The sequence below is a fragment of the Perognathus longimembris genome, chromosome 5 (assembly GCF_023159225.1).
Source record: "Perognathus longimembris pacificus isolate PPM17 chromosome 5, ASM2315922v1, whole genome shotgun sequence".
In the NCBI taxonomy this organism is placed as follows: Eukaryota; Metazoa; Chordata; class Mammalia; order Rodentia; family Heteromyidae; genus Perognathus; species Perognathus longimembris.
The window spans coordinates 2698050-2725226 of record NC_063165.1 but is presented as its reverse complement, the minus strand read 5'-3'; the positions used below and the strand labels follow the sequence as shown (position 1 = coordinate 2725226).

Sequence of the window (27177 nt, the reverse complement as noted above, 5' to 3'; positions counted from 1 at the left end):
CACCGCGTGAGCGGGGAGCTCACTGTGCAGCAGTGGGCACGCGTCAGGTCTCAATAAAGTGTTTGTCAGGTGTACAGGAACTACCTACGTATTTTGCAAAGCTGAGGCTCAAACCAGAGCTTTGTGCACGGTAAGCAAGTGCTCTACCGCCGAACTCTATTCCTGGGCCTTGTTTTAATGAGATAGAGTGCTGTCGCTCAGGAGAACCCTGAAGTCAGTAGGAAGCCCAGGCTTGCTTCCCAGCCCTGTTCCCTGCCTGGGCTTTCAGCGGTCAGTCTGCGGCCAGTCTGTGCCGTCCCCCAGAACTGGCTGGGATCCATCCCCTGCTAGGACAGACTTCTTACAGGGCCAGTCCATCTATTAAACTTGGTTCTCTGCTAGGATCTCTAAAATAATAAGAATCAAAACAGCTGGTACCATGCTCTGACCCCACGCCGAGCTCAGGTCGGTGCATGTATGTGTATCAATGAATTCACAAGTATTAATCCTTACAACAGCCTTGAACATCACTGTTGCCACCTCCCAGATAAGGAACTGGGGGCGCAGAGAAGACAGTTAACATGTGCAGGTCACACAGCCCCTAGCAGCAGAGGCAGGAGTCAAGTCCTGACAGATAAGGTTGCAGGGCCTACACTTGGAACCATCCTCCTCTCCCCAGCGAACAGGTCCCTGACAATCTGCCTTGTATCTTAAATCCAGTGACGCTCACAGGACATAAAGCCAACCTTTTAGAATGGACATTTCATTGGCACGCAACATACTTGCAATGTTGGGGACCTGCCACCTGTAAGATGTTGCCAACACTTTCAGCACCCCCAAAAAGTCAACCCAAGGCCTCACTCCATTAGCTATCTCTTCCTTGATGCTATCTATAAAGCAGCACACAGAGGGAAGAGGCACACCACTGCGTGTAGCAGAGGCAAATGAACCGGTGCTCTGCGGAGGACACTATGATCCAGGTATTTTGTGGATGGGCAGGAGACATTCCCACAAAGGGCAGGGCTGCCATCGCGGCCCTGGCAGCGGAGACACGGGGAGCAAGTGCCACACAGGGGTGCGTGCCCCACGAAGGGACACACAAGTGGCCGTGTGAAGGATGGAGACGCCAACAGCAGCGAGAAGAAGAAAAACAAAAGGAGCTTGAATAGGTCGGTGCTTATACTCTACAGCCTTTGTGTAAGTGCAATGCCAGGCCCAAAGGGTAGCACCCACGTGTGCAAGCTCAAAGGAAGACACCTCAAACCTGTCAGCTAAAAGTAAAACAAATACATCTGGGTCCCAGTGGCTCACACCTGCCATCCTAGCTACTCAGGAGGCCGAGAGCGGAGGCTCGAGACTCAAAGCCAGCCTGGGCAGACAAATCTTAGAGATGCTTATCCAATTATAAGTAAAGATGTGGCTCAAGTGGTAAGAGCACCAGCCTGGAGTGGAAAGGCCAAGGGAGAGAATCTACACCAAAACAAGGAGGCCTCAATCCAGAATATACAGAGGCTTAAAGAGTTAAACCCTCAAAGAACCAACAACCCAATTAATAAGTGGGCTAATGAGCTAACGAGAGACTTCTCAGAAGTAGTGAAAATGGCCAATAGACACATGAAGAAATACTCAACTTCTCTGGCCATAAAGGAAATGCAAATCAAAACAACACTGAGATCCAACCTAACTCCAGTTAGAATGGCCATTATCAAGAAAACAAATGATAACAGATGCTGCAAAGGATACGGTCAAAACGGAACCCTAACATACTGTTGGTAGGAATATAAACTTGTTCAACCACTTTGGAAAGCAGTATGGAGGTTCCCCTAAAAATTAAGCCTCGAACTACCCTATGACCCAGCAAGTCCATTCCTGAGCATTTAAAAAAAACATAACAAGGCAACAATAAAGCCACCAGCACAACCATGTTCATTGCAACACTATTCACCATAGCCAAAAATATAGAATCAGACCAGATGTTGCTCAGTGGATGAATGAATCAAAGTGTGGTGGTATCCACAATGGACTTTTACTCATCCATTAGAAAGAATGATATTGTACCATTTGTAAATAAATGGAAAGACTTGGAGAAAAATTATATTAAGTGAAGTAAGGTCCAGAGAGACAAAGCGCATGTTTCCTCTCAAATGTGGAAGCTAGAATTAGCTTACAAACCTGCAAGTAAACATGTTGGGGGCTTTCAAATGTTGACAAATGTATTAGCTGAAATACAGCAGATTCAAGGGAAATTTCAGATCATGTAATTCCTTAGAAAGACAAAGCCAAAGCTCAACAAAATAAACAGCAGGAAGTGGGTACTTGTAAGGGGTAGGGTGGGGCCAAGAAGAGAGGGTTAGACAAATGGAGAAGGGAAGAGGGAGAATGCAGTCAATAACTCAACGTGTACACCCTACAATTAAGAAACGCAAGGGAAGAAGGGAGAATGTTGAAAGAGGTGTCACTGACTCAGATGCATTGTATGCATAACCTCCTTTGTTAAATGGCAACTCCTCTGTTCAACACTTGAAGATAATTAAAAAAAATAAAAATGAAATAGAAGATTCTCAGATGAGCAATGCTCCACCTGTATTTTCATATTAATAAATTCATGTAAGAAAGACAGAACAGAACGGGACACTGTTTGATGCCAGCCTGAGCAGGAAAGTCCATGAGACTCTCATCTCTAGTTAACTACCAAAAAACCCAGAAATGGTGCTGTGGCTCAAAGTGGTAACGCACTAGCCTTGGGCACGAAGCTCAGGAACAGCACCCAAGCTCTGAGTTCAAGCCCTAGGACCAGGGGCTGGGAACATGGCCTAGTGGTAGAGTGCTTGCCTCGTATACATGAAGCCCTGGGTTCGATTCCTCAGCACCACATATATAGAAAAAAAAAAAAAAGGCCAGAAGTGGCGCTGTGGCTCAAGTGGTAGAGTGCTAGCCTTGAGCAAAAAGAAGCCAGGGACAGTGCTCAGGCCCGGAGTCCAAGGCCTAGGACTGGCAACAAAAACAAAACAAATAAGCCCTAGGACCAGCACCCCCTAAAGAAATCCCCCCCAAAACCACGACAAGGACTGGGGATATGGCCTAGTGGCAAGAGTGCCTGCCTCATATACATGAGGCCCTGGGTTCGATTCCCCAGTACCACATATACAGAAAATGGCCAGAAGTGGCGCTGTGGCTCAAGTGGCAGAGTGCTAGCCTTGAGCAAAAGGAAGCCAGGGACAGTGCTCAGGCCCTGAGTCCAAGCCCCAGGACTGGCCAAAACAAAAACAAAAACAAAACCACGACAACATTAAGACATAAAGGTTAACATATTTACTGACGCGGCTGGGGATGGGCTTCGTGGTAGAACACTGTTTAGATACAGGAGCCCTTGCCACCTTCCATCCTGGGGACCCCCAAAGAAGCGAATTAAATTGTTAAATTCATATACCTCAGCTGAACTCAATGGGAGTCAAATGACAACAAGAGGCCACGAGAGCCCCCAGGAAGCAACTTCCGGATAACCCAGGTCTCTGGAATAACGGCTTTTCTGAGCTCAACAGCAAGGGGGAGGGAAAGTGTCACCCCAGTGTCCCCCTACCCCCGTGCCACCTGCAGGCCCGCTTCCTGCTCCCAAGTTTTCTCCCTCAAACCTGAAGGAGACCCAGGGAAAGTGCCCTCAGTTCCGGATGCATCCTGAAGGAATGCCAGGAAGCACACAGCGGCCTTTAGCCTGTCCCTTGCTGCGAGAGAGAGGCTCTCAGGGGCCCCCCACTGCCAGGAGCGCCCCCCCACCCCAACATGGCCTCCAAGGCTGCCCAGGACCGCCCCAGCCCACGGAGATTGCCCCAACGCGAGCCCACGGACTGACCTCTGTGGGATCCCAGGGCTGGATGCGGACGGCCGTGTCGGGCGCGTGGATGAAGGACCAGGTGATCTGGATGTCCTCCCTCTTCTCCTTCACGTGGAACTCCAGCTGCGGAAACAGCGCACGCAGCTGAGCGGACGCCGCTCCTCCCGCAGACGCTGCTGGCGCCACGTCCGCTTCTTCTCACGGCTCGGCCCCCACCCCGGCCTCCCGCGTGCTTTCAAAACGCCAGCGAGGACCCCAACTCCTGTCCGGCCTCCTCCTTGGCCCAGCTGCGCCCTCCGAAAGGACCCTCCGCTCTGGCGGCTAATGTGCGAAAGGAGTCATCTCGCGGCGCCTCCCATGTCCCTTTCTGGGCATGTCACCCGGAGAGGAGGAAGAGGAAGGACCTGGGACCCCGCTGCTGACCCCTAGTCCTGGACACAGACCTCCCCCAACCCCCCCGGGGCCTCTGCCTGCGCAACCCCTGGGAACCGTGCCTGGACTCAGCGGAGCCCTTCCCCCTCCGGGGACCCCGGAGCCCCGACTCTACTCACGCCCCGGCCGATCCCTCGCCCCTGGGGAAGGAAGAAGAACCCTCAAAGCCCCCACCCTGGAGCCAGCGCACACAGGGCCGGACGCGGCAGAGGACTGAGCCGGGGCCCCGAGGGGGGCAGAGCTCCCGGGCTCCTTAGGGGACCCAAAGGAGTCACAAGAGTTCTTAAACATGGAAGACGATGGTGGCAGAAGAGGGGGCCCAGAGGCCTGGCTGGAAGGTTCGCCCCATAGCGGCAGAGGGGAGGCAGAGGGGAAGCAGAGGAGGAGGAGGAGGAGGAGGAGAAGGAGGAGGAAGAGGAGGAGGGGGAGGGGGAGGGGGAGGGTACCATGGGCCAAGGAGCAGCCTGAGGCACAGGAACCCCGGCCTCGGTCCTGCAGCCCCAGGGAACTGACCACCAACGCCACCAACGAGCAAGGAAGCGAGCTGCTCGGCGGCTGCAAACATGGCCGCGACGCTGGCCTTGGTGACGGCGCCTGTGCCGTCTGGGTTGATCATTAGTTTCAGCAGCAACTGCAAACAGGAGGCTGAGCACCCCGATCTCAGCCGCCCCGGCACCGTCCGGGACAGAAGGGAAGGGAAGGAGAGAGGAGGGGAGGAGAGGGGAGGGAAGGGCAGGGCAGGGTGGGGAAGGGGAGGGGAGGGGAAGGGAGGGGAGGGCAGGGCAGGGTGGGGAAGGGGAAGGAAAGGGAGGGAAGGGGAAGGGAAGGAGAGGGGAGGGGAGGGGAAGGGAAGGAGAGGGGAGGAGAGGGGAGGGGAGGGGAGGGGAAGGGAGGGGAAGGGAGGGGAGGGGAGGGGAGGGGAAGGGAAGGGAGGGAAGGGAAGGGAACCCTGGCTTCAGCTGAACTCACGCCAGGAGCAGGGAGGGAATAAGGCCTCCTTCACCCTGCAACTGCAGACGGTTCTAGAAAAAGTATACTTTAATGTCACTGCCACAAGTACCAAACTGTGTTCCCCACCCTACCGGGCAGGCGAGGTGGTTCTGCCGATGCCTGCCCCGCACCCCCCACCACCCCACCACGACTCAGAAAGTTCTCCCACCTTGAGCTGCCTGCTCTGGCGGGGGGGCGGGGGGTGCGGGGGGAGGGGAGGGAACCCGGCCAGCAGCTTCGGTACCGTGGGGACGCACCAGCTGCCGAGGCGGCAGGAAGCTCTGGTGCCATGAGCAGGCTCGGGGTGACCCCCTCCGCCCGCGTGCCACCCTGCCAAGCTCACTGGGTTCCCAAGCACGCGGCAGGTGTTGGGTAAGGACGTCTCGGGCATTGTTGCCCAAACGCTGTGGGGGTGCCGTGGTGTCAGCTCTCAACAAGCTCCTGGACTCCCTAGACGGGGCGGCCGGGGGCTGGGGGCAGGGCTCAGACGACAGCCACTGAGGGAGAACGTGTGTGGGCTCTGAAGGCAACGCCCGCAGTGGTCTTGACTCCCTCTCAAAATCAGAAGTGAGGTTGAAGGGCAGAGGAGATGAAACAGGAGGTCGAGCCAGCGGTGACTCTACAGCAAGCCTGCAAATGCGGGGTTTCTAAACACTGGCTACGTGGAAGCATTCGGAGAATGTCCTGCTTCACCTAAGAGATGCACAGTCAAGATGAGGTGAGCATCTGGAAGTTTCTCCAAGTCTATTACAGATACATGTGCTTCCCTATAAAACTATATGACGTACTACATATTACACAGATCGTCAGGTTCACGGGAAAGGAAACCCGCCGCGTGGTTCTGGCAGAAAGGAGTTTATTGGGGTGAAAGCAAACTGCCAGCCCACACAAGATGGAGGTGTGGGGAAATGGGGGGGGGGGAGGGCGGAGAAGAGAAAATGAGAGCAAGAGAGAAAAGGATAAAGAGAGGAGTAAGAGAGAAAGGGAAAGAGGGCGGGGACTCGTGCTGAGCCGGATTCTATAGGGAAAGGCATGGCTGGGTGGGTTGGGTTTGACCTCAGAGGAGGAGGAGGTAGCTGCCTCCAGGTGTGCCCGTTACCTAGGTAACATGGGTACCAGGTGCAGACTTAAACAGGTGGGGGGGCATCTGCGTGGAGCCCTCCCGGGGGTGGACCTTCCATAGATAAGTCCAGAAAGACAACATGATTTTTTTTTAAGTATTTCAAAGAAAAGGTAGCATTTAGTTTTCAACTTTTCACCAGAAATCTATTTCTTATTATCTATCAGCATATTGCATCAAATCTTAAGACAAAGGACACTGGACATTAGGAAAGAGGCCCACCTCTGTCCTGTGGCTCTAGAGCAGATACTTCTTGTGTGTACTCTGCTGGTGTTAGTACAGAAACCAAGACAGGACCCCAGTTTCTGCAACTCTAGCACAGTGCTTATAGAAGAAGGGAAACATGGATTCTTTTTTTTAATTTATGAGAATAAGGAGTCCCTTTTCTTTTTTGTCTTTCTTTCATTCTTATGTACCAGCCCTGGGGCTTGAACTCAGGGCCTTAGTGCAGCCCCTGAGCTTTTCGGCTTAATGCTAGTACTCTACCTCTTGAGCTCAGCTCCACTTTCTGGTTTTTATTAGCTTATTGAAGTTAAGAAATCTCACGGCCTTACCTACCCAAGCCGGTTCTGAAGGGTGAGCCTCGGGTCTCAGCCTCCTGAGTAGCTAGGATTACAGGCGTGAGCTACCCAGTACCTGGCCTGGGATCCCCGTTTTCATCTGATTGTTGAAAGTAGTTTATTGTTCAGTATAGGTTCAAAACCACCGGTCTAGGAACTGTTCCTACTTTCTTAAGTACATCCCTCCTTCCTTCTCCTCCAGCTGCCTCCTACCCTACTTTCTCCTTCCCTTCACTGTACTCTTTTTAATTGTATTTATTTATTTTTTGTACCTATACTGGGCTTGAATTCAGAGCCTGGGCATTGTCCAGTAGCTTTTTCGTTCAAGGCTGTCACTCTACCAGTCACAATTTCACCTCGGCTTTTTGGTTAACTGGAGGAAAGAGACTCACTCACGGCCTTTCCTTCCTGGGCTGGCTTTGCGTCACCCTCCTCCGGTCTCAGCCTCCTGAGCAGCTAGGATCACAGGTACGAGCCACCCGTGCCAGGCTTTAAATTTGACACACTCTCACTAAGTGGCGCAGGCTAGTTTTAAGCTTGGGACCTTCCTGCTTTAGCCTCCAGAGTGGCTGAGATTACAGGCATACAACCACCATGCCTAGCTAGGATCGCTGTGATTCTTTTTTAAGTTGACTTTTCCCCAAACTAAGGAAGCCAGGCCCAGCCCATATACTCTGCTGTCTAAGATAAAAGCATGGATATTCACGGCCCATCCCTCACCAGAGAAACCAGAGGGTGGCGAGTCCGCGGGAGTTGTTGTGCCAGGCCTGGCACCCTCCCCAGACTTACCTGCAAGTGAAATGGAGACAGGTGCACGTCGTAGAGCTGCTGCTGTGGGCTGGCGGCCAGGGCGGGCTCTGCCGTGACCAAGAACTGAAGGGCCTCGCCGACCACATGACACATCACCACCTGGAGAAGGCACAGGCGACAGGTGAGACCCCCCAGGAAAACACCCGCCCTTCCTTCCCGGTGGCCGCCTAGACCAGACCTGAAGCGACGGGAAGCATTCCGCGTGCCTCTCTTCTCTCACGGGCTAACCCCAAAGCTAGAAGCCTCACTGCTTGATGGATTTCTCAGGAGCTAAACTGGCTCGTTCTGATCCGGCTGGGACCGCTCTGCAGACAAGCAGCGCTTGTCCCCCAAATCCTGATTGGTTATTTTCCCACAGCAGCAGGTCTAAGATCCTCTAGACACGTCTCTAATTCCGACAGAGTAAAATCCATTAGCCAGCTATCTTTTCTTCCTCAAAATGAGTCTTAAGAAGTAAATGACTCACAGGTGTTACAAGTAAAAAAAAAAAATTTCCCCAGAAGCTAAAAAAAAATGGTTTTGCAATTTTAATATAGCACTGTTTTTCATAAATGTGGAAGGAATTTAGAGAACCTATGAAATAGTAAATGATTGCAAAATAGTATAGCCATAACTAACAGAATTACATGAGTTCAGTTCTACAATGAACATATTTTACAGAATAAACATCTAAAGGCAGAGTCAAGTAATTACATGAGGCATAAACTAAGCTCTAGTGCTGGCAGGTCTCTCCAAGCGTTCAGAGCCCTCATTCATCCATGTATTGCCACCACAGCCCAGAGAAATGGGTTGTTTCTGCCATGGAACCCCTGGGAGTAGACCTTCTAGAAAGATCTCAGCATCCCCAGGCAGGATTCGAACAAGCCCAAGGCCAGGTGCCAGGTGTGTGGCGGGGAGCGCGGGGCCCTGAGGGCAGGCTGGACGGAGCAGCCTGGTAAACCACCCACCAGCGTGGCCCCCGCTGAGCCGCAGGGAGTCCATACAAGAAGGACTTCCCCATTCCCCAGCGGAGCGGCTGACCCCACTGTGGGAACTCACTCGGGGGGGGGGGGTTGGAGGAAAATTCCTCAATCCTCTGGTGGGTTTATCAGCATCGAAAATACGAAGAGGAGGAAAGATTATCAAAATAACTATTCTGCCAAGGCCGGCTATTACGCAAAGTTCAAGGCGAGGCCCTCTGCCTTTTCCTTTCTCATCCCTGGCTTCCCACACCCCCCCCCTCCACCCCCCATCCCAACACGTCCCAGCGGCTCAGAGCCCGGAGCAGAGCCTCTCTCCCGCTCTGGCAGAAAGCTGCACGACGCAACGCGTTTGCCCACCCCGCAGCGGGGCCTGGTTCCGTACGGCCATCACCTCCCCCGGTCCACGAAGCACTGGAACAAGACATGTTTGGATAAGAAATGCCAGCTATCACGGGGCTGGGGATATGGCCTAGTGGCAAGAGTGCTCGCCTCACATACATGAAGCCCTGGATTCCATTCCTCAGCACCACATATAGAGAAAAGGCCAGAAGTGGCGCTGTGGCTCAGGTGGCAGAGTGCTAGCCTTGAGCGGGAAGAAGCCAGGGACAGTGCTCAGGCCCTGAGTCCAAGGCCCAGGACTGGCAAAAAAAAAAAAAAAAAAAGAAATGCCGCCTAGGCACGTTAAAGGTAAACGGTCTGTAGGCAGTTCCACCGGAAACACCGATTTTTTTTTTTTTTGCCAGTCCTGGGCCTTGGACTCAGGGCCTGAGCACTGTCCCTGGCTTCTTTTTACTCAAGGCCAGCACTCTGCCACTTGAGCCACAGCGCCACTTCTGGCCATTTTCTGTATATGTGGTGCTGGGGAATCGAACCCAGGGCCTCATGTATATGAGGCAGGCACTCTTGCCACTAGGCCATATCCCCAGCCCAGAAACACCGATTTTTAAGGCTGGATGAGCTCCCCGCAACCTAGTACGTCACCCAGGGACCAGGGACCGCCCCTCGACCTTCAGCCCAAGCCCAAGTCAAGCCGCCACGGAGCAGGGAGCAGACACGGACGGGCCCGTCTTGGAAATCTTCAAGTGAATTACAGTTTTACGGAGAAAGCAGATGGCCCAGGCTAAGTGCTGACAGTTCACGCCTGTCATCTTAGGTACTTGTGAGGCTGACATCTGAGGATTGAGGTTCAGAGCTAGCCCAGACAGACGAATCTGAGAGACTTATCTCCAATTAACCAGCTTGAAGTGGGGGGGTGTGCTTCAAGTAGTGGAGCTCCAGCCTTGAACAGAGAAGCCAAGCAAGGCCCCAAGTTCAAACCCCAGTGGCAGCACCGAGGTGGGGGAGGTAGGGGGAAGCAGCTTTGATTTCCAGGAGGACGCAACGCTTCCCACCACACATTCCTTGAAAACACAGAACACTCAAGCACTTGGCATGCTTAGTTAAAAGGAAGCGAACAAACAAGTCAATAACTAGCTCAAATAGTTGGTCTGGGAATGTGGCTTAACGGTAGAGTGCTTGCCTAGCATGCATGAAGCCCTGGGTTCAATTCCTCAACATCACATATATAGAAAAAGCTGGAGATGGCGCTGTGGCTCAAGTGGCAAAGTGCTAGCCTTGAGCGGGAAGAAGCCAGGGACGGCGCTCAGACCCTGAGTTCCTTCCAAGCCTTCAGGACTGGCAAAACACAAAACAAAACAACAACAAACCCTCAAAAGTAAACAGCTCAAATGAAAAGGCTTTAAAACTTGAGGCACACCACCCTGCCAGCTCGCGACAGCCAATCTCTCAAGACACACAAGAAGAGCCGACCCCAGTCCTGGGGTGGGGGGTGGTTTTCCCATTCCCTGTGGGTGCTGTCCGAGCCATTTCACTCAAGGATAGCACCCTACCACTTGAGCCACAGCTTTACTTTCCAATTTTTGCTGGTTAATTGAAGAGAAGAGTCTCATGGACTTCCCTCCCTAGGCTAGCTTTGAACCCTGATCCTCAGATCTCAGCCTGTTGAGTGGTTAGCATTACAGCTCTCACTCTCTGAATATAAAGCCGGCCACCTTCGATGTTCTGCCAGGAAGCTCACTCAAGAAACCATTGCAAACCCGACTCAACTCTTGGGTGCACCCCAAGAAGGCCCTTCCACCCTCCACTGGGTGTGCCAGAGAGGACCCAGCTCTTTCCTGGGCCCAACTCTGCCCTGTGACGCCTGAGAACCATAATGCCCCATTTGCAAATGGACAAGAGCAAAATGAAAAAGAGGTTTAAAAGCCACGTAAGCTTCTTTTAGTGAATTAAGGTGTTATCCACGAGGAGGATTAAATTCTCCCAACCACACAGACCAGGCAGGTCAAGGCTTCCCTGTCGGACAGGGCCCTCCCTACCTGTGACAGGCTCAGGAACACCCGCCTTGCCCCAGCCCAGCCCTGCCTGTGCAATGCTCTTGCTTTCCAGTGAGCTTCCCGACAGCGTGGGGTATGAGGAACAGGAAGGGCCGTTTCTTTTTAAGTCCTATGACTTGGGTTTCAAGTTTCACCAGCTGAAATGCCCGTTGCCAACGCTGGCTCTTTGAAGAGTCATCTCCAGCAGCGTCTACCTAGTACCTGGCGGCCAGGCAGCAGGAGGGCCTCCACACACGCTGAGACCGGGAACAAGCTCCCTGCTAAACAGCCAGTCAGGGACCTGGCTTTCCTCCTCCGATTTACAAGCGAGGATCCTAAAGGAGGTACACCATCCGAATCCGCAGCAGGCTGATCTGGGCTTCCCAATCTGCACGGCTCCTCCCTGGGGAGGGTGGGCCACGAGGGGTGAGAAGTCCAGGACCGAGAAGCCCCGAGGGCTGTGGTGGAAGGTAATGGTTTTCACGCGGGAGAGAAGCTTGGTGCTGCCTACAGACGGGAGAGCACTGCTTTGAGAGCGCTGTCAGAAGGTGAAGGAGCGCACCAGCATCACCGGCACGAGGTCCTGCGCCAGCACGGACGGCCGGAGCCTCCGTCCTCCTCTCTGCCCCCTCTCTCTCCAGCTTCAAGGCCTTAGGCTTAAGAAGCCACGCTTCTCTTTTCTTGGAATTCCTTGGAACCCAACCCTTGGGACCCCAGGCCGAGTCAAGTTTCAGGCCTGCTGGCCGACCAGAAAGATCCTTAACACCTGCAAATCCTGTGGCTCTCTTCCCCTTTCTTCCTCAATTAAGTTTCTGGCCTCCGCTTGTTCTCTTAGAAGACTGTAGAGACCTGGAAATGATTTAATCACTTTTTTCTCCAAACGAACTAGCAACACACAGCTGGGAAAAATGCATCTTAAAGAGTTAAATTATGGAATTTTTTTTTCTTAAATCACACTCTATAAGGAAAGAAACCCCCACCCCATGGAAATAAACCCCAAACTAATTTGTGGCTCCAAATCACATATCTTTCCTGACTCTGCAATCTATGCTCACCTCAGTAAATATTCTTAGACAATATGAATGGAACATGAATCCTCAGTTTAAAAAAGCAAAGTTCAGGCTGGGAATATGGCCTAGTGGCAAGAGTGCTCGCCTCCCATACATGAAGCTGTGGGTTCAATCCCCCAGTACCACATATATAGAAAACGGCCAGAAGTGGCGCTGTGGCTCCAGTGGCAGAGTGCTAGCATAAGGAAGCCAGGGACAGTGCTCGGGCCCTGAATCCAAGGCCCAGGACTGAAAAAAAAAAAAAAGCAAAGTCCACTGGAGCTAAATACTACCAGAGCATCTACAAAGTTAGCCCCATTTGACAGCAAAGTCACAACGGGTGGCTGAAGACATACTGCCTCAGGAGAGGGAAATAAAAGATATCAGAAACAAGATGGCAGCCAAACCCAGGGCATGCTGGGTAGATAGGCATGCCTGGCTCCAACGCACCCCCCTCCTCAGCAAAGGTCCCCATCCCCTCCTTGGCTGGGATACTAAGAAGCGAACAGGGAGGCTTTTCAGGAATACTGCACTACAAGGAGGTACTGCGCATATGGGTACGTGGCTTAAGGTGTGCTATTTTCATTCATGGACTCTGTAGGGGAGAGAGAGGCAGGGAGAGAGAGAGAATTCTAAATGGAAGGCAGGAGGAACTAGGTCTTTTCTGGGCTGGCAGCTGGCACTCCGTGCTCAGGGTCAGGTCACTGTCACCGACCCCAAAATGTTCCATATGACAATAACCAAACCAAATCTTGGAACCCTCAAGGGTCCCTTCACCCTGCACCCTTCCAGAGTCGGCCTGTCCCAGAGGGCTGACCCTGGCCAACCACCCAGCAGGTGGTGGCTTTTGAGGTGGTGGCCTGACTCCGGGGGTGGGGGGGGAGGTAGCCAGCAGCTCCCCTGGACCTCAGAAGGCTGGACTCCAGTGTGGAGACTCTACTAGCTGCCCTTGGAACGATGCCAGTTCAAAACGATCTCACGGACTGTTAGCATGAGCATATTTAGCTTAAATATCAGATGGATGGAGTACCTGGAATTCAACTCATATAAAGCAAAACAACAACAAAAAGCCCTAAGCTTCCTGATTGTAAGTAGAGAGACAAACATGCCCAGCTGTGAATTACACTACACTGTCCTTACACACCAGTGGGGGGGGGGGGCAGGAGACCCCGGCTCTCGGGATGCTTTCAGAGTCCAGTCACCACAGGTAGACGCAAATGCGTACACTCCACCGCCCACACCCCGCCCACATCATGGGCTAAGAATGCGGGGGGTGCCACGCCACTGTCCGCGTTCTCCGGGTCGCCATGGCTTCACATAAACAGAGGAGGGCCGGTGCTTCTCAGTTTTCTGCCCCGTCTTTTCTTCCTCCGGCCTCTTTCACGGCAGATGGGGGAAGCCGGAGCTTCGGTGAATGGGTGACAGCACAAATGGACAACGCCCAGCCAGCGGCCCTGTTCGTGGGGCTCTACGGTGCCAATTCCCCGCCTGGGGGGCTGCGTGCTTCATCGGGGACGCCACCTTCTACCCCAGGTTTCTCTCTGGACCACGGGGGACAACTCATCTTCCGTCGGCGGAGCGTGAGTGACGATGGACGCACGCAAGTCCCCACCCAGGTCTGCTCCCGCCCACGGCCCTCGTGAGCCCTGGGGGACGCTGCGGTGGTGTGCGTGACCAGGTGTGTCCGCAGAGCCTGAGGCCGGGAGGGAGAGGCGAGCTCACCCCCACCGTCACCCCCCTGGCCCAACAGCCTCGGTGGTTTACACACCGGGCGGGTGTGACCTTAAAACCTTCCGGCTGGGCGCCGGTGGCTCGCGCCGGGTCATCCCACCAACCGGGGAGGCTGAGATCCCAGGATCGCCCACCCAGGCGCCAGAGTCTGTGAGACTCTTCTCTCCCATGAAGCACCAGAAAACTGGAAGTGGAGCTGTGGCTCAAGTGGTAGAGCGCCAGCCTCGATGAGGGCGGGGGGGGGGGAAGCTCCGGGACAGTGCCCAGGCCCTGAGTTCAGGCCCCAGTACCAGCACCAAACACAAAGAGGCAACTTTTAGTTGCTTCTTACACGGGTAGAAGCTCTGGTTTATTTAGAAATGGCACCAAAATGGAGACCACCAAAGCGTCTAATGGGGCACTGAGCCCCTGGGAGTAAGGGCATGTCACATGCGATGTCCCAGGACCCCCCCCCCCCCCCCGCTCCCCAGTGACGCTGCTTAGGCAGGCAAGTTTTCCAAGCACACCTTACACTCAGGCACCTGTCACCCTCGCTAAGGAAACGCAGTGTCTCTGGGCAGCGGCCTGGAGTAGCGGGCAGCCATCCCTCTTGCCATGGTGGGTTTCTGCCTGAGCATGTCGGACCCACAAAACCGATCACGAGGCCCCGTGCGGGCCCTGAGGTGCCCTGCAGAGACGGGGCTGGCTCCAGTGCCACTCACCGCACACCAGGCGAGGCTGCTGTCTACTGACAGAACATTCTAGAAAAGCTCCTCCCGGCACGTGAGGGAAGAGGACGTAGGTAGGAGCCTGTTCTTATGTAAGAGCGTCATTGGGGTCTGGCAGGAGGAAACGCCTTCAGTACCCGTTGAGACGGGCAGAGGCGGCAGCGGGCCCCCGCAGACCAGGCCCCCGGGGCAGGGCGCCCCAGGGAGGCCTCTCCTATCTATCGCAGGCATGCTGGAACCCACAAGCCCGGCTGAGCCCGGCTGTGCCCACACACAGAAGACCAGCCTCTCCTGAAAAGGGGGCTGGAGGCGAGCTCAGGGACTCGATGGGAGAAGGGCACCTCCTCGCGGGGGTAGTTACAGCAAGCCGTGAAATCCTACCTCTGTCCTTGGCTCCCCGCTGCAGGTCCCCGAGCCCTGGGGGTCTCCGAGTGAGGGGTACTCATTGTGTGCTAACAAGATGGATGACCTCTAGACAGCTTCAGAGAGGGGACCTGAGGTCAAACCCAGAGACCCACGGGGCAGTATCGTCACGTCAAAGCAACGCAGCCCCCCGCTGGGCGGTGGGCTCGTACGCCGCACCCCGGGAAGGGCCGCACCCTGCACTCCGGGCTCCAGACCTCCTCCACGTGCCTGGTCCCGAGTCAGACCCTCGGCCATAGACGGTATGCCGCGGGTACACAGAGTTGCACGAGCCAGTTCTGCAAGGTACAGCACCGACACTCCGACTGAGTGCCAGACAGTCGGAAGAGACGAAGCCTGCCACTGAGGCGGGCAACAGCTGCCAGAAGCTAGGGTCAGGAGGGACTTGAACTGCAGGACAGACAGCTGGGAGCAGTGCCGGAGAACTGGTCATCAGTGGAAAATACGGCACCGAGGGAACACGGTTCCAGCCCCCCCATCCTAGCTCATCACCGTCTCACAGAACCCTGGAGATCGGGGGGCCCGGCCCCCTCCTGGGTCACAATTTCCTCTCAGGAATTACGCTGAGTAAGGGCCATGATGACTACAATCACTGCCCCACGCTCCCAGGGCCTGGGCAGGCGCAGGGGCCTGGCTTCTGGAGGCGGGAGGCAGAGGGTTGGCCGACCTGACCGCCAGCCCACGAGAACACAGAGGACAGCACCTGCCGGGCCCGTGAGAAAGCCGAGACAGGACTCGCTTCCGCCCCGGGCCAGGAAGACAGAGAAGTCCAGGATGAGGGGGGACACCGCCACACATCCACACGAGACGGCGCACACTCCTCCCCGGCAGGGAGTCCGCTGCCACGAACGGGGTTAAGGGCCCCATCCAGCTTTGTGCACTTCCACGTCCGGTTCCTGGGTCGTGTCGTCACACGCACGCGGTGGCCATGCACGCGCCAGGGCTCCCCGCGCAGTGCTTCAAGACCCTGGCAAACACTTGCGCTTCGCCTGCGGCGCGGTGGGAGGACACACGGCACTCCCACGCGTGGCCCGGCCCCGCGTGCCCGCCCCGCGCCCGGCTCGACTCCCACAGACGCCCCACGCGTGGCCCGGCCCCGCGTGCCCGCCCCGCGCCCGGCTCGACTCCCACAGACGCCCCACGCGTGCCCGACCCCGCGTGCCCGCCCCGTGCCCCGCTCGACTCCCACAGACGCAGCGCCAAGCCACAGAGGGCGGGCCGGGACCCACCAGGGCACCTGCTCATTCCCACACAACCACGGCGCCGTGGACTCCGGGCCCCCGCGCCCAGGCTGCCCATGCAAGCACTGTATCGACGTGGGAGGACGCGGGATAGATGCTTCCTGATCTAACCGGGGAGGGAAATACGTGAACACAGAGCAGCAACGCACACCATGGCAAGCACGGGACCGCTGCCCAGCGGCTCATGACTCAGGAGACTGTTAGGTAGGTTTAATAGGCTCCTCTGGTGCGCACGCTTCCTACCGCAACGGGCGGGGCTCTGTAGTGATAGAAGGTCTACACCTGAGACCGAGCAGACCAGGCCCTGTCCACACCTGGAGATACGGTCCCCCACAGTCATAAATTCAGGGGCACCTGACAAGATTGGTGAACCACAACTCTGATCGTGTGGAAGAGCCTCCGGAAAAGGCCGTATACACTTCCTTTTTTTCATTCTTGTGATGAATTCTATACACCATAGAAGGCAGCATCTTAACTATTTCTAAGCATACAGCTAAGTATCTCCTCGGGACCGACAGGTTTGTGTTTCGGATAGTACCCGTGGCTTCGTGTTAGCTAGGCAGGCCTCTACCTCCCATGCCACATCCCTGGCTCGGTACAGCATCTTGCCGACAAGCGCACAGGTGGAGTGCCAACACACAGGGCTGAGAACCAAGCAGCTGGACTTGAGAACTGTCACTGCCTGGGGGGCGGGGGGGGGGGGAAGGGACAGGAGACAGAGCTTCTCTCTAGGCGAAAGTTTAACCTTTATATTCTTGGGGAGGAGTGAATGTTATAATGTACATTATCGACACATGAAAATAGCACAATGAAACACACCAAAAACTATTAAAAAAAAAAAAAGAGCCAGGTGCTGGTGGCTCACCCCTGCGATCCCAGCTACTCAGGAGGCTGAGATTTGAGGGTCTTTGTTTGTTTGTTTTGGCCAGTCCTGGGCCTTGGACTCGGCCTGAGCGCTGTCCCTGGCTTCTTTTTGCTCAAGGCTAGCACTCTGCCACTTGAGCCACAGCGCCACTTCTGGCCATTTTCTGTGTATGTGGTGCTGGGGAATCGAACCCAGGGCCTCATGTATACGAGGTAAGCTCTCTTGCCACTAGGCCATAACCCCAGCCCCGAGGGTCATAGTTTGAAGCCAGCCACAGCAGAAAAGTCCATGAGACTGTTACCTCCAATTAATCGGTACAAAGCTGGACACGGCGCTGTGGCTCAAGTGTTAAGAGTGCCAGCCTTGAGCAAAATCGCCAAGTGGGAGCCATAGGCCCCAAGTTAAGCCCCTGTGGGGGGTGGGGGGGTGTGTGCGTGTGTGCACGTGTGCATGCACACCTACACACACACACACACACGGAGGCGCGATCGCCACGACACGGATGGATTGCTTTTTCCTCACGTATAGACAGCACCTCGTGCCTCCTGGAAATGCGCACCGCAGTCTGGAGCGCCGAGTGTCCAGGGGGACTCGGAGCAGGGCTTGCGAGGCAGGCTGAGTATCTGGCAATTTTAAATAACGGGGACAGGTCAGAGCACACAGGCCAACTGTAATACCAGCAAGGCTAACCCGATTAACATCAAGTAAGAGTCACGCGGCACATTGGGGCCTCGAATCTGAGGAAACATTGTGCCGGGCGTGGCCCAGAAGCTTTCCTGGGATTGCGGGATGGGGATTCTGGGAACTTCCTTCACGGCTCAAAGGCAGACACCACAGCGAGACCCCGGGTACAAAGACCGTGTCAGCAGCGCTCACAGACCTAACTCTTGCGTGCAAGCTCCGTACCTCGATGCCTTTTGCCACCATCACCCTCACCGCTTGTAGGACACTTCGTCTCACCGACGAGACCTCTGCGCCCGCTGGCAGCCACCGCCCCACCCCAGGCCGCCATCGCCGTGCGGCAACTCGACCCGCTCTGCGTGGGCTGACTCGCCTGCTGTGGATCTTCCGGACGTAGCACACCGGCGCGCGGTGCCTGCCGGTGCCGCTCCCCCTTGGAAAGGCTGAGCGCTATTCCCACCCATGGGCAGAGCCCTGTCGCCTGTCCCTTAGTCCACGGGACAGGCCGGACCTCTTTCCTTCCCCCGACGGACGCGTGCGCCGTCTGCGGGGCGAGCCCGTGCCGTGCCGGTTCCCTGCTCACCTTCTCCTGCGCCGACTTCGCCAGGCTGGACACTTCCCCGACGGCCAGCTCCAGGGGCCGCGGCTGCGGGTGCTGCCGGAAGGAGAGGGGCAGGGGGGCCTGCAAGAGAAGCAGCGTGCTTCAGACAGCGATGCACTTCCCGCGGAACGCCCCACACGTGAGGAAGCCCACCACCGGGCCGCCCCCCTGGCCCCCTAGCCGCAGGTTCACCAGCCTGCCAAGCCGCACCGGTGGGCAGGGCCCGGGGGGGAGGGGGAGCGCAGGACACAACACCACCCACGAGGGGGTGTCGAACCCCGAGACCAACAGCACCCAAGGGCTCTTCCTGGCCTGCACAGAGGAGCCAGCTTTCGGGTGTCGGGCCCCTCCTCTGGTCTGAGGGTGCGGCCTGTCCCTGCTGCATGGGACTGCGTGACACTGTGACGTGACTCGACGTGACAGCGACGCGCTGCCCCCATCCCCCTCTCCCACGGCCGAGCGATGCAGGGCAGGGAAGGACCCCAGGGCCTGGCCTCTCCCGGGGGCCTGAGCGGACAGATGGCGTGTCCTCAGCCCTCCACAGCTGTCCGGCTTCTACCCTCGGGCCTCAGTTCAAGACCACCATCAGCCCTCCTGGCTCACCAGCTCCTTCCAGGAACGGCTCCCGTAGCTCGCATGGGCTCACGTGCGTTTTGGTTCCCCAAAAGACATTCGGGCACCGGGGGCTCCCACCCGTAACGTAATCCTAGCTACCCAGGAGGTGGAGATCTGAGGATCGTGGTTCGAAGCCAGCTGGAGCAGGAAAGTTCAAGAGAGACTCTTATCTCCAGGCAACCAGCAAAAAGCCGGAAGTGGAGCTGTTGCTCGAGTGGTTGGTTTGCTCAAGCGTCAGCCTTGAGTGGAAAAGCCAAGTAAGAGTGCAACGTCCTGACTGAGTTCAAGCCCTCATTTTGGCACACACGGGGGGGGGGGGATCTCCAAAAGAAGGGCAATTAGATGAATGTGACTAATGCTTTATAAAAGAGCAAATACGGGTAGCAGCAGCCAACCAAGTCTCGTCCTTGTAGAAATGAACTTCCCGCAGAGGCTCGCCACACACGGAAGCCCGACATGCTGTAGACAGCCCGTCCGGGTTCAACAAGCTCTGCGGAGCGCTCAGGACGCCCGCCCAGCTTCACGTGTGGCTCCGCTCCAGAGACTCGATGGGGAGCCAGTTCCAGCGACGCACGAGATGGGGCCGAGGGTGGGGGGCAGAGGCAGCACACGCCACGCAGACGCCGTGGGGGCCAGGGTGGTGCAGAGAGCGAGCGAGCCACGCGGCGACCGCCCAGCGGCGGCCTGGGAACTCCCAGTTCATCAAGGCGAGCCCAAAGGGCAAGCTACCAGCCTCACCCCGAGCTAGCAACGCCCACCCCTCCCCCGAACGCCACCAGGGAGGCAGCAGCTCCCTAGCATCAGGAGGGACGAAATCAGCCTCTGGCCGTTCTGGGGCACCGCCCCCCGGCTGTGGAGTTTGTTCTGGACAGGCAAAACTGTGTAACTGGCCACGTGGCTCAGAGGAAAGTACCTAGCGCAGAGCCAAGCGGGCACCGGCTGGCACGGCAAGCAAACCCCGCGGCGCTGGTTCTGAGCAGCCTGGAAACGCGGCCCTGCAGACGGGGTGAAGGCAGGTGCACCTTATGACCTAGGGGGCCTCTGCTTACAACAGGTGAGATTTGGCTTGCAAACATATGAGTAGCGGTGCTGTTCTGGCAGTAGTCGGGTTTGAACTCGGGGCTCACGCTTGCTATAGGCACACATTCTACCCCTGAGCCACGCCTCCAGTCCTGTGTTTTGCTGATTCCTTTTAAGACAGGTCTTGCTTCCTGCCGAGGTGTGCGCCCAGGCTCCTCCTCCTGTAGCTAGGATGACAGGCGCAGGTATACACCACCACACACAACTCTGTTGGGAAGGAGCTGCCCCCCTGGCCTGGGCTGCAACCCTCCCAAGCTCAGCCTCTCGAGAAGGTAGGATTCCGTGTGAGCCACGGTGGTCAGCAGTGTTGGGAGCCAGCATGAAGGAAGGGCTGGCCTAACAAAAGAAGAAAAAGTACCATGTTTCAAAACAGATAGAGGGCTGGGATGTAGCTCGGTGGCAAAGTGCTTGCCTAGCAAGTGCAACATCCCCAGTAAGTACCAAAACAAACAAAATACAGTTAAAAACCCAACCAACCACCCCTCCAACCAACCACCCCTCCCCCCCCCCGAAAAAAAGATAGAAGCCAGGCACTGGTGGTCTACGCCTGTCATCCTAGCTACTTAAGAGGCTGAGATCTGAGGATCACGGTTCAAAGCCAGTCCAGGCAGGGAAGTCTGTGAGATTCTTCTCTCTGGATAACCAGCAAAAGTCTGAAAGTAGAGCTGTGGCTCAAGTGGCAGAGTGCTAGCCTTGAGTGACAAAGGGACAGCACCCTGGTCCTGAGTTCAGGCCCTAGTACTGGTATTTGGAAGAACATCAGAGAGAATCAAACACTAACAAATGAGCCTGACACTCACAAATGAATAACCCAACCGCCCTGAAGGGGTCGGGATGACAAGTCCGGCCTAGAAGCTCCAGGCCACAAACTTCTGACTAAGGACAGTGTAAATGTGCAGTCAGTGCTGACAGGATATGGGCGGCTCCAGGATCCGAAAACCACCTGGCACAGACTAAGACTGATCACACCCCACGTCTTCATTCCAGTGTCTTCTCTTGGAGAAGAAAGTTAAAAAAATGAGAAAAAAGAAAAGGCTAAAAGGCTCTTGGTGCTGCCGAGCCGGGAGTCCAAGTATGGACATTCATGGTTCAGAAGCCAAGGACAGGAAAACAGACCAGGGCCACACGAGTTTGGTGGACACACAGCTGTGCCCGGCCCACAGGAAGCTTCTAGAAGGAATGACAGCCAAGCAGAGGAGCACACCCGGATCTCTTGTCCGATGACTGCAATCAAGGCTGCTCAGAGGAATGGCCGGAGCTGGGGCTCGTGGCGGGGAAAACACAGGACAAACTTAAAAAAAACATCTCCTGCAACCATTAAGCAAGTAGCGGAATCAGCAGACAAAGTATGAGAGGAAAACTGCAGGACGCCACCTTGTCCGTGGGACCAGGACCAAACTTCCCGGCCACAAGGCACCCCGGCACCACAGGCCCCCTGCCACATGGCATTTACAGGGGTGCCACTCAGTCCAACTGGGGGGAAGCACCAGAAAAACGGGGGGCATTCATCAATGTACTGATCAACCGCAGGGCCCCGGTGGCTCACGCCTGTAATCCTGGCTCTTCAGGAGGCTGAAATCGGAGGACCGTGGTTTGAAGCCAGCCTGGGCAGAAAAGTCCACGAGAGATTTACCTCCAAATTAACCAGCAAAAAGCCAGAAGTGGAGGTGTGCTCAAGTGCTACCGTACCAGCTTTGAGTCAAAAGGCAAATGGACAGTGTCCAGGCTCTGAGTTCAAGCCCCAGGACCGGCACATGTACACAAAAATAATGAGCAACATTGCTTTAGCAAGGCAAGGAGGAACCCGGACTCCGAGGCTGCCAAGTACCAACCCAGAGTCCTGGGGGTTTCCGTGCCAGTCCATTATTATTAAAGGTGTCCCAACAAGGTTGACTTCTTTGTATTATTATAATGTTAACTTTGTGGCTTTGTGAATTACGGCAACACTGTACCAAAGTTAACTTCTTGTGCTGCACAATGTTAATTTCTCCAGTGCGGATGGCGGTAACACCGTCCCAAATGCTGGGTTTGAACCCCTGGCAGTCCGGTTCAGGGTTCAGTCGGTTCTGGGGCCGCCTCACACAGCTCTCAAGGGGGCTAAAGAAGTCCCTTTCCTCCTCCAGCATGCTGCCGTGGGCTGGCGGGAAAAACTGAGCTTGGCTGAATTCTGGTTGGCGGTGACCCCGCGCCCGCGCGTTCCTGACTTCCTGTCTGGCGGGGCGCGGGGCTGCGCGCTGAGGCGCTGTTGCTGGGCTCCCCACGGACGTCCGCAAGGTCGCCGGCCAGTTCCCTTCACGTTCGCTCTTCTGCCCAGGTGTGCATGGGCTCCCAAGCCAGGGGGCTAGTGTCCAGCCCGCCCCATGTGCACGGCCCCTCCACTGGGCCTGCCCCTCTCACCCTGCCGTCACCCAGGGCCTGCTCCCACCCAGCTCTGAGTCAGGTGCTGGGTCCAGCTCTGCCTGGACGGACCGAGTTCTTCCCAGGCTCACCAGGCCGGAAGCACAAACGACCTCCACGTGCCGGCTAGGGGACCAACGCCGGCTGCCGCCGTCAGCCTGGAGCGGCACCTCTGCGGACCAGCGGGACTCGGGGGCCTTTGAGCTGCCATCTAAACGATCTGGAGAAGTTAAATAAGGAGAAAGCAGGCAAGAAACGGAGGAACAACCACCCGTGAAAGGCCCTGGCAGAACAGAGATGGGGTGAGGGAAGGGTGTAGAGTTCAGGGCGTCCCCAGGCCCCCTCCCCTTCTATTTGGTTTCTTCTTTGAGAAGGGCAGAGTCATTGCCCTACCCACAAGGGCTGCCACAGTGTCGCCAATGGATCTGCTGTGCCTCCATCGCTGTCGCTGGATTTTGTAAGCACAAACTCAAAGGTCCTTATGCGAGGAGAAAACCCCAAGTTTTGTTTACATGTAGTTTGTAGAAAATGACGGACAAGTCCAAGTCGTTTGCATCCTGTTCTAAGAAGTTCGCACAGTATCCTGTTCCCACAAGGACTGCATAGATTCACACAGTCTTGGTCAACTTGCATCAGAACATTCTGAAGAAATCCCAGGCTGGCTGGGAGCCAGAGGCTCCCATCTGTCATCCTAGCTACTCAGAAGGCTGAGATCTGAGGACCACAGTTCAAATCCAGCCCCAGCAGGAAAGTCCATGAGCCTCTACTCTCCAAGGAACCACCAAAAAGCCAGAAATGGAGCCACAGGTCAAGCGGTAGAGGGCCAAGCCTTGAGCAAAACAAACTAAAGGACAAGTGCAGGCCCTGAGTTGAAGCCCCAGCACTGACAAAGTGTGTGTGTGTGTGTGTGTGTGTGTGTGTGTGTGTGTGTGTGTGTGGTATGGAGAAATCAACAGCTTTGGGGACCCTCCTGATTAGGTCCACTGCCAGCTGGGCTCAGGGGTCTAACCAGGGACACTTGGTTATGCGCCTCCGCCCTCGTTCGGGGCCCGTGCTGTCACAAGGACATCAGCCGGGGGAGGAACCCCTGGACTATGGCGATGCCAGCTGCTGCCAGAGCCAGAGAGACGGTGGAAGCAACGACCCATGGCAGGGCTGCGGGGTAGGCGGCGGGCGTGGGGCATCGCTGGTGAAACTGATGATTATCAGCACCCCTCCTGTGTGCGTGCGTTCCCGTGAACTCGGGCGGGGGGGGGGGGGGGGGCGGGGAGCCTGAGCGGCTCTGGCGGCCGGGGCCGGAGCCACACAGAGACCTCCTGCTCCCGGGGAGCCCGTCCACAGAACCGGGTGTTTGTAACTCCTGGCCGCGTGGTGACTCGTGAGAGCGCACGCTGCTGGTCCTCCCGGGAGGACCTCTGAGTGTGTGGGGACAGGGCTGTACCCCACCCCGGCCCCCGAGTTCAAGCCCCAGTACTGGCAAGTACACCCAAAAGCATGGGGCTCCCACGCAAATTAAAACACAGAACTGCAGTAAGGCCTACGATGGATGGGATCACTGTCTCCAGTGGATAGAAAACCCCACTTTCCACGGCTCTCTCCACCCACTAGTGACGGACTGCAAGGTCCCCTCCTCCCTGGATGAACAGCACTGGGACAGAGGGGGCGGGGGGGCCACTAAGCCGGGGCTCCCTCTGCAGAGCACAAGCTGGGAGTGTCAGCCTTAATCTCAGATTTGTGGGAATTAAGGCGGGGGGGGGGGGGGTGGTGTGCAGAGAGAAACTCCTGTGGGTAGGCGTGGCTGCCGGGCTCCCAGGAGCACAAACACCAGCACCTACTCACCCACACTGTCATTACTCTCACAACAGGGTGGCCAAGGCGTGGAAGAAGTGACAAGTCAACAGCAGGGAGGTGACTTACTGAGATGCTATCGCCCTGCAAAACCATCCATTTCCATTCAAATCAGGCACCCCTCCCAGCTAAGGCAGTTCTGTGCCAGGAAAACAGGACCCCACCACCTCGCGGAGCGCAGTGCGTCCGACGCCCAGGGTCCGTGTGCGTCCATACACGCGGTGGCTGCTCCGTCCGAGATGCCAGGCCGCTCCGAACCTGAACCCAGGATCTTACCACTCCCGGCCCGTAGCAGACAAGGGACTGAAAAATGCAAACAAGGCAATCTCCCGAGTGCTTCCCCCAGCCCTCGTCTCCATCACGATGACTCCAGTGACTCAGGTGACAGGTCCTCATCCCAAACCCTCAATCAAGACCCACGCCAGGACCAGAGCTGTCCCCACTCTCTCTCCAGTAACACTCAGGTTCAAGGAAAGCCGGGAATATTTTATCTAAGGTACTCACTCAGCTCTTTGGAAGCTGACAGGGACATGAAGCCAGCCACCCCTCTCCGTGTATAGAAAGGATGGCCATGGCCTTAGGGCCCGAGAGTCCACGGGGAGTTTTTTGGCTCAGGACGTTGCTGGCACCCTGCAGGGGATGTGAACCCGGCTGGCATCTGCTCAGGCTGCCAGCCCGCAGCCGGCCCAGCACAGAAGCGAGGCCTATGACAGCAAGGCCATCAGCAGCTTCTGGGGGGAGGGGGGGGGGCAGGGAGATCATGTTTGCTCCTATGTTTGCTGACCCTGGCTGGTGGCCAGCTCTCAGTTGCCGGACCTGAATTCTAGGCACCAGGACAGATGTCAGCTAGATGACCCCGAAGCCTCCATCCAAAAAGCACGACGATTATTTCCAAGGGTTCAGAACAAAGTCTCTCGGATTGTTGGATTCATGCTGACTTACACCGGAAGCCTGGTTTTTTGTTTTGTTTTGTTTTGTTTTGTTGTTTAACTCCACAGACACACGTGCCAAGGCCAGGGCACAAGGACCAGGCTGAGAGCCTGCTGTGGAATATTTTGAAGGTTGATGGTCCAGTCTTGGGGCAGGGCTGTGTCCGGGGCCAGAGGCCCCGGGCTTCTCCACAGGGTCTCCCAGCAGGTGCAGGAAGATAGGCGGACACCTGAAGGCCCGGGGGCAGCCGCAGTGCTAGAAGGGGCTGCCTGAAACCCACCACCAGCTCCGGCGGTTTCCCATGGAGTGCCTCCAAACAGCCGACCAAGAGCTTGTCATCAAGCTAAGTGTCGTAAAAGTAAAAATAAGTCACCAGCAATAAACAGTGAATGAAACGAGAAGCGTGAGGCACCAGAGACGGCAACAAGCCCCAGGGTCTCTGGTCAAAGCAGCTGAGTTCACACCCTGACTCCGTCCCACAGGCCGGGGCGGCCCTTCACCCCTGGCAGCCTCAGTTTCCCCACCTGTAAAATGGCCAGAACACCTCTGCCGGGACTGGTGCTGACTCAGAGATGACATAGGAACCTAAAAACGCTCGTCAAAATGGCTGGCCCAAGTGGCGGGACCTCAAACAAATGGGGACGGTTTTTACACGCCCAGAAATGCAAGCCTTTTAGAAATAAACGCCTGGCGGAGAAGAGTTGGGCTTGATGAGAGACGGAAGCACATCTGGGTCACAGTTACTCATTCATCGGGTGCAGGATCAGGAAGGGTCCCACGCACAGGGAACGGCCAGCCGGGGAGGTTCGGCGGGCAGGGTGGTGGCGTGTCCCCCGCAATCACTGTGCCGATGTGGGGGGAGGTGGGGACCCCACGGGGCGCCCCGCGATCGCCGGCCCGGGGACCCCCCGGGGCGCCCCCACCCAGAGCCCCGGAGCTCGCCCGAAACTCACCGCGTTCCTGCGGGCCTCGCGGTTCAGGGCGTCCACCCAGGCCGCCTGCCACTGGCTCCGCCAGCTGTCCAGCGTCAGGATCCAGGCGAGCAGCGCGTCCGGCTGCGGGCGCGGCCCCCGGGCGGGCTCGGCGGGCGGCGGCGGGGCCGGGGCCGGGGCCGGGGCCGGGGCGCGGGTCCTGGCCAGAGCCCACTGCACCAGGTAGAGGCCCACGGTGACCAGGGCGGCGAGGAAGAGCGACACCAGCGCGAACCACTGCAGCTCACCGAGCCACCAGCCCAGCCGGCCCATGCTGACGGCGCATGCCCGGCCGCCGGGCGCCCCCTTCGCCGCGCAGCCCTCGGGCCGGGAAGCGAGCGGAGCCCGCGGGCGGCGGGCTCAGGACATCCGCCGCCGGCGGCCGGAGCCCAGCCCGGCGCCGAGCCCGGAGGCCCGACCGAGGCTGGGCGGGGCACGTGCGGAGGAAACGCCGGGCGCGCGCGCACGCGCCGGCCACGGCCCGGCTCCGCGCCCCGATCCCCGCACACCTGGGAAGCCGGCACGCGGGACCAGCGGGCGCGGCGGGCGCTCCCGACCCCGCGCTCCGGGCAGGTTCTCGGGGCCGCAGCCGGGGCGCGCTTCCTCCCCGCGCGCCGCCTCACCGGGCGTCCCGCCCGCCGCCGGGCAGTGGCTGAAGGAGGGCCCGGCGCGGGGCGGGGCGCCGAGGGGGCGGGGCGGGGCGCCGAGGGGGCGGGGCGGGGCGCCGAGGAGGCGGGGCGGGGAGCCGAGGGGGCGGGGCGGGGCGCCGAGGAGGCGGGGCGGGGCGCCGAGGGGGCGGGGCGGGGCGCCCGCGGGCGGCGCAGGGCGGTGGGCGGGGCGATCACGGGGCGGGGCCGCGGTGCGCGGGGAGGCGGGCCGGGGCGCCCGGGGGCGGCGCGTGTCTGGGGGCGGGGCCAGGGGCGGGGCTAGGCCCTGGCGCTCCGGGGGGCGGGGCCGGGGGGCGCGCGGCCCCCAGCGGGC

At 57.3% G+C, this 27177-nt stretch overlaps 1 protein-coding gene and 1 non-coding gene across 4 annotated transcripts in view; both read right to left on the bottom strand.

Moving 5' to 3' along the window:
* C2cd2 (C2 calcium dependent domain containing 2) overlaps positions 1 to 26580 on the bottom strand; it is a 44940-nt gene extending 18360 nt beyond the window's left edge. For 2 of the 3 annotated variants that reach the window (XM_048346207.1, XM_048346205.1), the window contains exons 1-4: positions 26179 to 26580; positions 18338 to 18436; positions 7703 to 7822; positions 3830 to 3934 (exon numbers count right to left, since the gene is read on the bottom strand). In XM_048346207.1, coding sequence (XP_048202164.1) covers positions 3830 to 3934; positions 7703 to 7822; positions 18338 to 18436; positions 26179 to 26469 — 615 coding nt within the window. In that variant the 5' untranslated portion in view covers positions 26470 to 26580. The remainder of the gene's footprint in view (positions 1 to 3829; positions 3935 to 7702; positions 7823 to 18337; positions 18437 to 26178) is intronic. The other variant, XM_048346204.1, reaches the window with a different exon arrangement.
* Positions 6520 to 6692, bottom strand: LOC125352111. The gene has a single exon (XR_007211116.1). It is a non-coding gene; the product is annotated as a small nucleolar RNA SNORA81 (small nucleolar RNA).
* Positions 26581 to 27177: the final 597 nt, after the last annotated feature.